The sequence below is a fragment of the Orcinus orca genome, chromosome 11 (genome assembly GCF_937001465.1).
Source record: "Orcinus orca chromosome 11, mOrcOrc1.1, whole genome shotgun sequence".
Taxonomy (NCBI): domain Eukaryota; kingdom Metazoa; phylum Chordata; class Mammalia; order Artiodactyla; family Delphinidae; genus Orcinus; species Orcinus orca.
Window position 1 is genome coordinate 60,290,214 of NC_064569.1, and position 14,635 is coordinate 60,304,848.

Consider the following 14,635-nt stretch of genomic DNA (forward strand, 5'->3'; position numbering starts at 1 on the left):
AATTTGACACTATTTTGTAAACACTTCAATATGTTAGGCATACCTGTAAATCCTCAAGTGAGTAAGACTTTCCCTTCTGTATAAGATACGGGAAGGGGAAAACGCTGGTGTCTTTGACAAGGCTCTATTCAAATGGAAATAAAACTGAGATTATCTAATCAGTTATCCTTGTGGGTGGATGGGTATACACCTGCACTGAATCTTAGACTTAGGAAATGACAGAGCCGATCATCTTTATGGGTTTCATGACAGAGCCACAGCAAAATGATTTCCTGAGATCAATATGTGGTTGAGAGAAAGCTGTTTTCAATGGAAACAAGAAGCTAGGAGCTAACATGTTTCTATGGTAACCAGAGCAGCAGTTACCCAACAGCTGTAGGGAAAGAGAAGGGCAGAAAGTTAAAATGCAAAAAACAAAAGAAATCCATGCTAGTTTACCCTATTAGGGTGATGGTCCCTAGAGTACAATCAAAACCAGTGCAGACATACTGTTCCCCCCACCCAAGGGATTTTTAGCAATCACTATCCTTATTTTTCCTCCAAACCTCAAAATCTTAGAGCTGGAAGGAAGTTTGGATACTTATCTAGTCCAGTGTGTCATCCCCATTTTTTTCTTTCAGAATAAGGCTGAAGGATATCAAGACTCAAGAAGATAAAGTAAATTCTTTAAGGTCACACAGCTAGTTGTGAAATCAAGGTTAGTGCCTAGGTCTCATGGATTCCAACTCAGGCATTTTCCCAATGCTGTTTCCATATACTCTCTACTTCTAGTCTCTTCTCCTCCCAACACCCACATTTTAGTCACTTTCTGAGAAAATATTGACTACAGAGTATTAAAATTAATCACCACCCTTCAACCTATGAGAAAAGCAAAAAAGCAATGCTATCCTGTCATAAAAAAAAAAAATCTTGACTGCTCTTCCAAAAGAAAAGCCCTTCATACTTCAAAAAGAATTGAATTAAGTTTATATCATATATTGATGGTTATTGTTTAGATTATGTTGCCACTCTATATTTCCTTATGGAGATCTGTTTTTATATGTTATCAGTCCTTTAGTGTCCTTTACTATTTCATTCAGATATACTTTAAAGGTTGCCATAATAAAAAGGATAAATGACTCAGAATTTGAAAAATATATGAGATCTAAAAACTGCATTTACTTTATTTGCAGTAGTAAAAATAAATAGTAATGATACATATTTCTAATGGGAAAGGTTGACCTGCATTTCTTTATAAACCTACACATTTCCTTGTTTTCAGTTGCTTTGAAAATAAGCTTCTTGACAGAGAAGAAAAATTTCCTTGACTCTCATTTAGTATTGTCAACTCAGTTCTACAGATGAACTCTTGGGAAAATATAACAGAAAAAAGTCATACCTAATCTGTCCAGCTGTTCACCTTTGGCATGCCTAATGCCCCAGCAATGGATCAGATCACCTAGTTTGTGATAAAATACACTACTGAAAATACAATTCTATTAGAGTTACCTGTTTTTTTTAAATTATATGTTGAATGAGGCACTCTCTGATCTTATCCAATGCTCAGAATATAAGAATAAAATTAATTTGTGAACTATACAATTAGTGGCCTGGAAAAGGTCAAAGGACACTTAGATGCTTATACAGCAAATGCAAACACACCAGACTATTACACCAAACTCTTTTTAGGGGCCTGAAGTTTGGATTTGCATTGTCATATGGTTGGTCATAACTTGTAATTAAAATGCAAGGGATGAAGACACTCGACCACACTGCAAATAATTCAGTTGTTTGGTATATGTACATCGTTTAACATATTCTTCAATAATGCTGCAGAAAGAGAGTGTATAAATCACTTTGAAAAACAGAAAAATCAAGATTGAAAAAGCCTAACATTTTCACATAATAAAATAAAGACTGGCAATACCTTAAGACCATCATTTCTTTTTTTTTTTTTTTTGGTCACCCCCTGCAGCTTGTGGGATGTTAGTTCCCCAACCAGGGATTGAACCCTGGGCCCTCTGCAGTGAAAGCACGGGCGTCTTAACCAGTGGACCGCCAGGGAATTTCTGAGACCATCATTTCTAGATGGAATATTTTCCTGCACATCTAGGCAATATTTCTATGTGAGATTTTTTTTTTTGAGGAAAACATCTATAATATTTCTGGAATTTTGTTTGTTGTTATTTTGTTGCATTTTTAATTGAATAGATAATGTTTTAGGAGATATCTTATTATAAATAGAGTGGCGAGCTTATTGAGGGCAAAGCACTATATCTTCTCATGCATTCCCAGTAGCTTACATAGTTTCTGGTACAGTGACTGCATAATCAGTATTCACTGACTAAATAAACATTCTAAAATTTTAATAATTAAGAGCAATATTTTATAAACAAGCTATATTTGACCATTAATTATTTTAACTGGAGCAAGGCTCACAAAACAAGAATTAATACACTTTCTTTCTTTAATCTTAGTATATGACTCAAATTGTCTTTGCCTTATTATAATTTTTTTAAATTAAACGTTACACTTAAAGCTAGCAAATAGCTACTTAGATAATTTCTTTCCTGTTTTGTTTTGTGCTTTGAGGTAAAGGAAAAAATGGCCCATAAAAAGTAAATTACATATTTGCAATTCTGAATCCAATTCTAGATATTTAAGTTTAAATTTTAATAGTTTTAAGGAGTATATTTTAGTAATGCTGTGGAAATAAACAATTTAAAATACTAATAAAGTATATTTTCAAGATTATAAAAATGATGGATTCACTATCATAATCCAAGTATAGTCAGGATTATCTGTATATAGTGGTATATAGATAAAGGTCTGGAGAACATATACGAAGTGATCCAGACCCACACCAAAAAGCCAACATCTTAAATATGGTTCTGTGGCAGTTTTTTTGTTTTGTTTTGTTTTTCTTTTCTAAAATTCTCTTTGAGAGTAAAAAAAAAAAGGTCTATCAGGTAATCAAAGATACACATGCTGCCAAGGAAGGGCCACACTCTAGACCAGAATCTAATTCAATCACTTTCCCTCCTTCCCCCAAAAAATAAGTGAAAAGAAGAGGGAGATCTAATATAACCACTCTTAGCTCTGTAATATTGGGAAATTTTGCGCTTATATTATCTTTCAAACTTCTAAAAAATCTAGAAGTTCTATTAAAGAATTTCTGCCTGGTGCCTGTTCACTTACTATTATATGCCTTCATAGGAAAGCGCATACAAGCTTCATCTCCTTCTAAAACTTAGACATTAAATTGGAAATATACAATGCAGAACATTTTTACAAAACATCTATGCCTCCTTGTTTTTTACTATTTGTAAATATCACTCAATGGCATCAACGGAATAATCTCACCTTTTCTTTCCTGATCTCATTTTCTGAACAACAGGTTTCCATGACAACTTATATTTAAATTTTTATAAATTTCTATTTTGGAATACTATTCTTAAGGATACAATTCATAAATGAAAAGTATAAACTTATTTACCAAGTTAACCTGAACAATTTAGACCTCTCAAATATGTATTTACATCATAAATTAAAAGTAATAGAGGAGGGGGAAATGCCAACCAAAACAAAAGGCAAAAATACAATGTTGTAGAATTCAATTAATTATCCAGTTCCTATCACTCTTGTTTCAGTCTGCCACTTTAGATCATAAAAGTTAGAAATTAAACATGTCTATTATAAAATTGAGCCAATCTCCTCAATGTTGGGAAAGGATAAGGACAATGTTGAAACAGGTGTAACAAATTGAAAATAGAATTTGGACAGTTAAAATTGTTCATCTCAAGTATATCAATAAAAGATGAACTAATGTAAAATGAAAAGTAAGAGGGCTTATAAAAGTTAAATACTTCTATTAAGAATGAGACTTGTGACAGTAAGACCACAGCTAAAACAAACCACTTGATAATTGATTTTATGTCTCCTAGAATCATGTCCATGCAAAATATAATTTCATCCAGTGACCTCCCAATGTAATTCTATTTATCAAATTAGTCAGATAACATTGTCTGTCAATCATCTGAACTAAAAGTGTCCATATAAAAATATTAAATCACATTTAAATAGAATGGTGACTTCTGAGTATTCTTCAGGCAACCCCTAATAATTTGAAAAGGGATTTTCTTGAAGACAAGTCCCACAAATGTTAGCCAATCTGAACAAAAAGGAAAACATTACATATCAACTGGTCAATAAAAATGGAAAGTTAAAACAGGGTTCATTTTAAGAAAACTGGAATCCCATATTTGCACTCTAATGTTGGGTGGTACAGCCAAAGACCTGGAAAAATATATATATATATATACACATATGTCATAGATGACCTTTCGAAGTTAGAATTCTAGTGACTGTCCTATGCTGCATTAAATCTCAAGAGCAACACTATATGCAGAGATTTCACAAGCCAGACAGTCAGTTATAATCAGTGGTTGTGGTGGAAAGGGCCTGGGGGGGATGTCATGAGACCTCCAGCATAATTTTGGCTCTGCTAATAACTCGCTGTATGACCTTGGCCCTCACTTAGTATCTGCAGTCTTCATTTTCCTCATCTACAAAATACAGGGTCCTCACGAGGTGATCTCAAAGAAATTTTCCAGGTCTATGATTCTGAGCTGATTCTGCTTCTAATGGCTCTTTGACCTTGTATTAATCTCTAATCTATCTGTGTTCTTTTCCTCACCTAAAAGGGATGCAGGTCAAATCCTTAATATTACTACAATGAAATCTTAGTAAGATTTTTAAAAAACTATTTTCAGTTCAATAGTCTAGCCATTGACCAATAATCAATAGAATCAATTACCATAGCAATAATAAAAACTGAACATCTTAAAGTTTTTGCTGTGCAACCTGGTCTACAATAAAATGTATTCTATTATTATGAGGAAAGATAATAAAACTTCCTGTCTTTTTTTGTACCACATAAAATAAGAAAATTATAGGATGAGTCTGAAAACAAATGCAGATTATCTTTTTAGCTGCCAAGTGGAAAGAGCACTGTAGCACTCGGCTGAAATCCAAAACAACAGAGGTAAGGGTCATGAGTCTATGATTTAACTTAAATAAATAATATGCACTTTTTTTTCCCTGAATGCCAGCTCTTGCTGAATTTATAGAATGGTCTTAGAAGGAAGATTTCAGAGTTGAAGTTAGTAATTCTACATTCAAATATGAGAACATGGGCATACTAGAATTTATATATGCATTTAAATACCAGATCCCATAAAGTAGCAATGCTTTAAATTGTCTCTTTGATATTCTATTTCAAATTGAAAACAAAACACATCCTCAGACTTCTACTAAAGTGGTATCAGAAGCACATCTTCTGACATGTTATCAGCTGCACAACATCTCAGATGCAGAGACTTCTGACATTCAGGGGAACACAATAATGAGGATATAACCAAAGTTAAGCTGGGAGAATTCCCCTTCTGCCCAAGGGGAATCTTTTCTGGGTGTCAGAAGCAAACCAGACACATGCAGTTACAAAGATTTAACTAAATACAGTACTCTGTTCTCACATATAATTAAAAACCATTCACATGCTGTATAATTTTGGGTTGTTTATATTTCTTTTCTTTCCTTTAAAACTAGAGAAACCATTATTAGTTACTTTTATAATCTCTTCATTGGGATTTTGAAGAATTAATCGTGGGTATCAAGGACTAAATTTAAACTGTCACTCAAGCTAAAGACTGAAAAGAAAAATTGAAGATGGGATCACAATCTATAGAGTATAATAAAGTTGCCTACAATCTAAATTACCCAGTCTTTAATTTAGAGACTCCCACTAAACCAGGATCACCAAAGTGACCAATTGGCGTTCAACCTGTAGAAAACACAGATACAGCACAAGGGGAAAGGCATCAGACTCCAAAATTCACTGTGCAGGTGGGCTATCCCGTCAACTCACGGGGACAAGTAAACCCAGCACTGCTCTCTCTTGGAAGGACACAGGCGCAAACAACATTCGGGAGATTTTCACAAAATGAACCTCCTGGCACACCCTCTCCCGGCCCAACCACAGACATATATTCCATTTCTCCTCTACTGTCCTCAGATTAGATCCCTAATTGGAGCCACTGCTCTGGGGGAGTCAGGTGCGCAGCAGTGTCAGGTCTCACTGTAAAGGTCCAATAGTGATGACCAGAAGGCCTGAAGGGCCATCCGAGCTAAAGAAAACGTTGGAACAAGAGTTAGAAAAAGAAACTCAACAGAAAGTGTGATAGCGGTTTCGGAACAAGGGTCCGGACAGACTCGCCCAGAGTAGCCGACATTTGCCCTTTCGGTCCCATCTGCTGAAGTAAATCTCAGTTGCAGTTGAGGAGGAGAGGAGGGGGATGCTGGGGGGCGGGGGGTAGGGAGCAGGGAGGATCGGGGCCAGAGTCCCTGAGTTTACCCTGCACGGGAGGGGCCCCTCGTCTCCTGGTTAGGGAACCCTGTTCTCTTCTCCCCCTGCCCCCATCCCAGAGGCCTCGGCGATAAAGAACAGGAAGTTGCGGAAGGAGTTGGGAGAAGTTGGCGCAGCAGGGAAGGGGGCGACTCTGGCCTTACCCTGGCGGCTCTGGACGAGTAGGGGTCCTCAAAGAGGGCCCACATGCGGGGCTGCAGCCTCCTCCAGCGGCCGGACTTGCCGTCGGGGCCCCCCAGGCCCGCGGCGTCCTCGATGCCAAGCCTCTTGGCCTTCAGGTCCTCGTCGTCGCCAGGGTCGCCGCCGATGAGGTCGGGGGTCTCGAAGATGTCGAGCGCCTCTTCGGCGTCGCGGTGTTGCCGGTAAGTCATCCAGCAGCAGGGCTCCACGTCGGTCTCGTCGATGCCCCAGAAGGCCAGCTCCTCCTCGAACAGCGGCCCGCACACGTCGGCGGGGCAGTGCAGCTTGCCGGTGCGGTAGTAGTTGAGCACATAGGCGAAGACGCCCGGGTGCCGGTCGAAGAAGAACTCGCGGCTGCCCCGGGGGTAGTCGCCGCCGCCGCCGCGGACGCTGCAGTTGCCCGCGCCGCCCTCGAAGCAGCCGCCCGGCCCGGGGGACAGCGGGGGCGGTCGCGGCGGCGGCGAGAGCGTAGGGGGCGACGGCTGCAGCTTGTCGCCCGCCGCCTTCAGGCAGTCGCCCTGGGGCTCGGAGGCGGCGAGAAGGGCCAGGCGCGTCCCGGGCAGGGTCTTGAGGGTGCTGCGGTAGGTTTCGTGCCGGGTGCCCCCGACATTGAGGATCACCCTCTCGTTGTTCTCGATCTTGCCCATCTCTGTGCCTTAGACATGACTGGGGGGAGGCGAACACAGCACCAAGTTAAAGATCTCGGCCGGCGGAGCCGCGCTGTGACTCCCACCCCCACTCCCAGCCCGAGAGTCCCAAGATGCAGGGTTGACAGAAAGGCGAGGGGCAAAGGGCTCTCCCAGGATGAGTTTGGCGCCCAGCCCTGTCCCCGCCTCAAGCATCATACCTTTCCCAGGTTTCTAGAGAACTGAGGAGATAGCAGTCCGAATCTTCCTTGACCTTCCTTGACACCTTTTACCCGCCTCACACCTTTCTCCCTCTGCTCTGTCTCCTTCATCTTTTCACCCTTCACCCTCTCTGCCCTCTGTCCTCTCTCAAGTCTCACCTGTTCCCAGCCCCTAACTCTCCCCCTCTCTCTCTCTCCTCAAACCCCTTATCTTTCCCTCCTAAGTCCTCCCCTCCCCCTCTCCCCACCCCCGTCCTCTCCCAGTGCCCCGTCCCTTTCCTCCCTCATATTCCGAGACCCTCTCCCTCCTACCCTCTCCGGGAGGCTGTTCCCTTAGGCAGGGAGTTCTCTCTGCCCAGGCAACTTGGCAGTGTTGAGTGAGAGACCCCCAGACTGGGCGGCGAGCCCCCACTAAACGCGTACTCTCGGTGAACTCTGGACAGACCGCTGTTGCCGGCTCGCGGGGAGTGCCCCTTGCGCGACCTCTACTCCCCTTCCCGGGCCAGGCAAATAGACTGAACGCGGAAGTCAGAGCAAAAAAAAACGTCCCTGCTGGTGCCTTTCACCAGGGAGACCTCTCCCAAATTTCCTGATCCAATCTCCTTTTCACATTACTGCTATTGTTGAAATTATTATTACTTGGGAAAGGAAACGACTGACTAGGATCCATTTTGGGGAGCAGAAGTGATCAGTGCATCCCACCCCATCCCCCTTTCCCAAGAAATGCAAACGTCTTGCGGGCGGAGGGGTGCTTTCTAGGAGGAGCGAGGCCCGGGGAAAAGCTGCTGGAGGCACACCCCCTGCATCCCCGAGATGGGAGTCCTGGCTGACAGTGTCCCCGTTTCCGATCTCCCAGCCACCTCTCCCCTGGGCTTCACCTCTCCAATCCTACTGCGGAACGGAGGGGGGATGCCTGCCTTGCAGGGTCAGCACGCCCTTCCCGGCAAATCAGCCCCTTGCCCTCCCGCCTCTAGGTACCTTAACGAGACCGAGAGAAAAGTGGTTCTGCTATGGTGTCCGAGTGGACGAGGTGTTCCGGGCAGCCGGACGGAGTCCCGACACCCAGCCGAGCCGCCCTTCTCCAACGAGAAACTACTTGTTGGCGTTTTTCGGGTTCAGGTGGCTGGGCCGCTTCCCGTGGCGCTGGGCTCGCGGAGACAGACCCCGCCGGCCGCGCGCCGCGCCACCCGCCCTCATTGTGCGAGCTGCTGTGGGCTCGCTCCGCGCCAACCTCGGCGCCCAGAGTCACCATCGCGCGGGGCCGGGCGGACCATGGAGCTCGGGGCGGGTCCAGCCGACGCTCCGCGACCCAGCCGGGAGCCGGCAGAGCAGCCGGCCTTGGCTGCCGCGGAGCTGACCCGAGGTCCGGAGAGCTCACCCACTCGAAGGTGAGACCACCCGGCTCCGACTTGGACCTGCAGGTCTCGCTTCTCCCCGCTAAGCAGCCGCTGCTGGAGCTGTCCCTTCCCCGCCGCTCGCCTTCAGCCCCCGCCGCCAAAGCCCAGAGCTCGGGGAACGGTGGGTGGTGGGTGGACCTGGGGAAGCTCTGTTGTACCAACCAGGTTCCTCTATTTTTCTTCAGTGAAGCTGTATTCCCACCCTCTCTGGAGCGTCTGTCTGCCTTATTTACACCCACTGTCTACACCCTTTCTCTTCCTGCTGCCGCACCCCTCCCAACAAGTGAGAGAGAAAATCTAAGACAAAGTGCATTTTTTTTTTCTTAATGGCAGCTGAAGGGAGAGAGCTCTACTTACAGGTGACAAGTGTGTCCGGTTTCTCGCGTCTTATCCATGGCTCTGGCTTGTTCTTTTCAGTGAAATGTAGGTCTCCAGTCACCACATCATGGTTATATAAAACAAAACAAGTTTTAAAAGTTTATTCCAGGAACATAATGCTCTAGCAAGTAAAAATTCAGGTTTATCAGAAGCTAAAAAGACAAGCTACAGATATCCAAGTAACGAAGCAATGATCTCTTTAGCCAATCTCTCCCTTTCTCAAATTTTTGTTGCACCTTGTATTAGTTTGCTAGGGCTGTCATAAAAAGCACCACAAACTGGATTGTTTAAACAGCAGAAATTTATTATCTCACAGTTCTGGAAGCTAGAAGTTCCAGATTAAGGTGTTGTCAGGGTTGGTTCCTTCTGAGGGTTGTGAGAAATGGACCTCTTCAAGGCCTTTCTCCTTGGCTTATAGATGGCTGTCTTCTCTCTGTGTCTCTTTACATCATTTTTCCTTTATGCATGCCTGTCTCTGTGAACAAATTTCTCCTTTATATACGAACACTAGTCGTATAGGATTAGGTGCCACCTTAATAATTTCATTTTAACTTGACACCTCTGTAAAGACCTTATCTCCAAATAAGATGGCATTCTGAGGTACTGGAGGTTAGGACTCCCACGTCTCTTTTTGGGGGGAGGTTTGAGGGGAAGGCTGAGACACAGAGCAGCCCATATCAGACCTTACCACCAATGGATTATGTGTTTCTGTGTCTGTGTGTGTATTTCTAGAAAGAAAAGAAAGGAAGGAAGGAAGAGAGAGACCATAGTCCATGGAGATAGATTGATAGGCTTGAACTTGAAGTCCATGGAGTAGGTAAAACACCAGGTTTTATGTAGGAGGAAGTCTCTTTGAAAAACAGATACTGATATTGACATTATGGAAAGAGCAAGAGTTGTGAGTTACTAATGAAAAAGTTTTAGCAATATACAGGGCTGCAAGGCAGGCAATTAAATATAAACAATTCACTAAAGAAAACTACCTGTTATGACAGTAAATAACTAAACAAACTACAAAGTCTTTGGAAGACCACTAATGTCTAGGAAACTAATGCAAGAAAATATGGTAAGTATACATTTATAAGAAATTTACTAACAATATGACAGTAAATGTGTAATAATAACCTACCTAGCCTTGTGAAAATATAAATTTTACTAACAAAAAAAATGTAAAGCTTAAATACTGAGGGAATGATTCTAGTTTTGCACAGTCACTGAGGCATTTCTAAAAGTAGCAGTGATAGTAAATTCCATTGCCAGAAAATTTACAAAGAAAAATTATGTTCAGATTCTAACATGCATTCTCATATTGTCTAGATAGTTCCTTATATAGCTTAATGTAAATTCAATAGGGAGAAAAAGGCATATGGTTTGCTTTAAAATAAATTAGTAATAGTAAGTGTAGTAGCAGCAGCATTTATAATTATAGATAGCATTTAGTGAGAGCTTACTATGTGCAAAATGCTTTACATAAATTACCCCTGTTAATTTAAATGGAGGAAGTATTTACACTAAATTACAAGACTTCCAGAAAGATAACTCCTACAGATGGCAGGAATCAGTAATGAAAGCTTTTAGCTTGATAATGTTAAGTTTGTATTAGAAAGGCTCCATATAGAAACCAAAAGAAAAGTGAAAAATAATGCAAAGGACTCATGGGGGGAAAGGAGAAAACAAAGATCTAACGAATCAAGTTGAGTCTGAGGTTATATAAGCTCTCTGGAAATAATCACAATGGCAAAAGGATCATCTTTTAGAAGAATTCAGAATTTTCTTGTGATTCATAAAGAAATAGATGTGAAATTAGAGAAGATTTTGGATAAATTTGAAAATAAGAATGTGGGAAGGTAAAAGGATGAGATGTCCTTATCAATGGAGAATTGATAAATGAAACAGTGAATGAAATAACAGTCTCGCATTTTTTTTTTTCCTGGTCATTATAAGAGGGGAAGATCCTAAGACAAATACCCAGGCTTCATTATATAAGACAGGAGAGAACAGAAAACCCCTCCAGCTAACTAACTCCATTGATCCTGCTGTAAAACACACATAAAAGTGTGTGGGACAGTGGGGAAGCAAACCTTTGAAAGATGGCAATGGAAAACTGAGAAGGAAAAAACAGTTGTGGTTTCCTTTGTTGGTCTGTGTAGAGCAAGGATTTAAAAGATGTATGGACATTACCTCTTGCAGAGAAGCAATTGAAATACTGCTTCCTTTATATCCTTGAGTCAGCATCACAGAAGGCTACAGGAACTGTGCTACATCACCACCGGAAATGTGGATTGATCTCATAAAGCCACATTGTGACTGTCAGAATGACATACTTGTCAAATGTTAACACTTTAACAAATTAACTCTTTTAAAGTCCAGTATAATGATTATTTAAATATTATTCACCTTCAGAAAGCAACATATTCATAAGCAAAATTTCTCTGCCGTAAATTTTTAAGATGGCCAGAAGTTCCCATCCCCTCCTTTAGGTATGCCCCTTTGTAATGTGATTTTTGCATCTGCTCCCATTAAGTCTGTTTCTCCAGCCCTTGAATCTATACAGGCTTTGTAACTTGCTTTGGCCAATAGAAAAAGTGCAAGTGATTTTTGTACCAGTTCAAAGCCTTGGCTTCAGAAGGTCTTGTGTGCTTCTGCTCTCTCTCTTTCTTGGAACCCTACCCTAGTGCTACAAGAACAAGCCTTAGCTGGCCTGCTTGATGATGAGAGACATATATACCATCACACACACACCCGGCCACACACACACACACACACACACACACACACACACCTCTTTGGTACAAAGAAAAATAGTACTAGAAAACAAGTAAGAGGACATAATACAATAAGGATTTAAAAGAAATAAACCCCTAAAAGATATAAAGCACCCTGCACCAACAGCTAAAACGTCTCATCTCTGCCCCTGGAGGATACCCAGCTAATCTCCAGAAGTAGAACTGCCTTGCCCTTATACATGTGTCCAGAAGAGCTGTCCAGCTGAACCAAGCCCAGATGCACTGACCCACAGAATCAAGAACTAAAGAAAAGACTATGTAGAGACTATTAAGTTTTGGAATGGTTTGTTATACAAGCTGATTCATCCTCTAAGGTCCCTTCATCTGAAAAGTAAAAAACGAGCCTACTTACCTGACCTCTTAACAATAACTAACATTTATATCATGTATTGTGAATTCTAAAAAAACTAACAATATATGATATACATTTTCTTAAACTATAACTTTTTGAGAGGTAATATTTTACGGTGGTTGATTCCACAGGCCTTGGAGACAGATAAAATGGAGTTTACCTTCTGAGTGTCACTCGCTAGATGTCTGACCTAGAGAAAATTACCCATCTCCTTGAGCCTCAGTTTTCTCTTCTATAGAATGAGGAAGATGACACTATAGTTACTATGGGAATTAAATGGCATAAGGCCAATAAAACACTTAAAAAGTTTCTGGCATATTTTAAGCATCTATGAATAGTAACTTTCACTGTCAAATGAGGACGAAGTCTCACCCCAAAATCACATAGTTACTAATTGGCAGAAGCAGGACCATAACCCGTATTTTCTGATGGCAATCCTAACTCTTATCTGTTATAGCACACTGCCTTGCTGAGAGGTCAAAACTAGCTCAAATACTGAATGGTCCATAACGATGTAATGAAACCAAAACTCTAGAATCCTTGCAATATGTCTGTATTCTTATCAAATTATTTTAATTTAAAAATATATGTATTAACCATCTTTTAATGACCTAGTTTATGCAATACACTTTTTTTTTTTACTATCCAACATAGTTACTTGTGACAATTATGATAAGATAGACCTAAATACAAAGAATTCATGGATTACTAGTTTTACAACTTGGTCGTTTAATTTGTAAGAAATACATATTTGCATTGGTTATCAAGAGTCAGAGGCTCTGCATAAATACTCAGCATAACAACATAGACATTTAGCCAATTTGAGCTTACTGTATGCTTATAAAATTAATGTGCAAGAGTGCTAAGAAAAGGCATTTAGAAAGGATGAGAAAAATTTCCCACTAATATTGGATCATGTTGACTGATGACCATTAAAAGCAAGAGTTGAAAATAGCCTCTTGTTATGAAAAATTCTGGGTCATAGTCCTCTGCGCCAACCATTCATTTAAATAGATGATGATAGATAGATAGATAGATAGATAGATAGATAGGTAGGTAAGCTTTGGTAAATGGAACAGCCCGTTATTCACGCTGCACTACTTGATGTCATTTTAACTTACAAATGTGTCAATTTGCAGTAGTTTCTCCTAGAGTAACCAACTATTTTACTGCTGAGGGTTAAATTATTGGCAGATACCAATAAAGTGCACTTTACTTCCTATTGTCCTTGTTCCTCAATAGGTCATGGATACTAGATAAGATATTTCATTAAAATTTTATAATCTGTATTTTTAGTACTTTCCTGCCTTCTCCTGCTAATTATTTCATATCTGTATGACTTACTTTACTACGTTGTATACACTTATAGCTTCCCTCTCTTTATATGTTCTCCCTCTCCCCGGGCTGGAGAGTTCTATGCTTTAAAGTGCATCAGACTCCCCTAAGAAGCCTTTCAAAATGCAAGTCTCCACCCTGAGATTTTGGTTCAGTTGGTTTGGTCTGCACCAGTTTCTGCAGTTGGAAATCTGTGTTTTTAAAAAGCATCCTACACTTTATGAAATGTCCATAGGAAGCTGTATGGAAGTGAATGTTTATAAATATGTAACAAGAAATTAGCTGAACATTGCATCTGCAGAATATATTAGAGAGGACTGGAGCAGGAAGGGAACTAACATTTATTAAGGACAAACTATAGACATATATATGTATTATTTTATTAGTATTACAGTAAGTCTAAGAAGCAAGTGTTGAAACACTTATTTTCTTCACATTAGGCCAGGGATTGTCAGAGTGATTAAGGAAAGAGAATTGTTAGCAACTGCAGTAGTCAAAACAATTTTAAGTACTTAAGAGCAAAATAAAAGGCCAAGAGCTTTAGATGTAACTCATTTGATCCTCAACCTATGATTTTACCAGCATTTTACTGATACGGAGACTGAGATTCCGTAATTTTAAAATAACTTGCCCAGTGTCACATGACTAATAAGACACAGATGGTAACTTTCAAACACACAGGCATTTAATCTCAATGCTTGTGTCCTAGTCAGAGAATAAATAGTAGAGCCGTGATTTGAATATATGTAGAACCATGATTTGAATAGGAAATAGAAGAAAATAGACATAACAAAAAATAAATACCATATTTGAAGTATACCAATTGTATAGTGAATTGAAAACCCATTATCACAGTATCTCAGAGCTGTATCTCTTCCTTCTGTTTAATAAACAGCATACGAAAAAAAAGCAGAAATCAAAGTAGGGAAGTAAACCAGATTTTTAAGAAGGACTTTG

At 40.6% G+C, this 14,635-nt stretch overlaps 1 protein-coding gene across 13 annotated transcripts in view; it reads right to left on the reverse strand.

Moving 5' to 3' along the window:
- The window catches only part of KCNC2 (potassium voltage-gated channel subfamily C member 2), a 198,864-nt gene extending 189,468 nt beyond the window's left edge, over positions 1 to 9,396 (reverse strand). For 8 of the 13 annotated variants that reach the window (XR_004478145.2, XM_033409557.2, XM_004281908.3 and 5 more), the window contains exons 1-2: positions 8,409 to 8,685; positions 6,547 to 7,249 (exon numbers count right to left, since the gene is read on the reverse strand). Coding sequence is in view for 12 of the 13 variants with exons in the window: in XM_033409557.2 (XP_033265448.1) it covers positions 6,547 to 7,230 (684 nt within the window). In the remaining variant the exon portion in view is untranslated. Of the gene's footprint in view, positions 1 to 6,546; positions 7,250 to 7,430; positions 7,557 to 7,742; positions 8,152 to 8,408; positions 8,686 to 8,808; positions 8,915 to 8,989; positions 9,088 to 9,184 lie in introns of those variants that run through there. The other 5 variants (XM_033409553.2, XM_049694985.1, XM_049694986.1 and 2 more) reach the window with 5 other exon arrangements.
- Between the last annotated feature and the right edge of the window lie 5,239 nt (positions 9,397 to 14,635).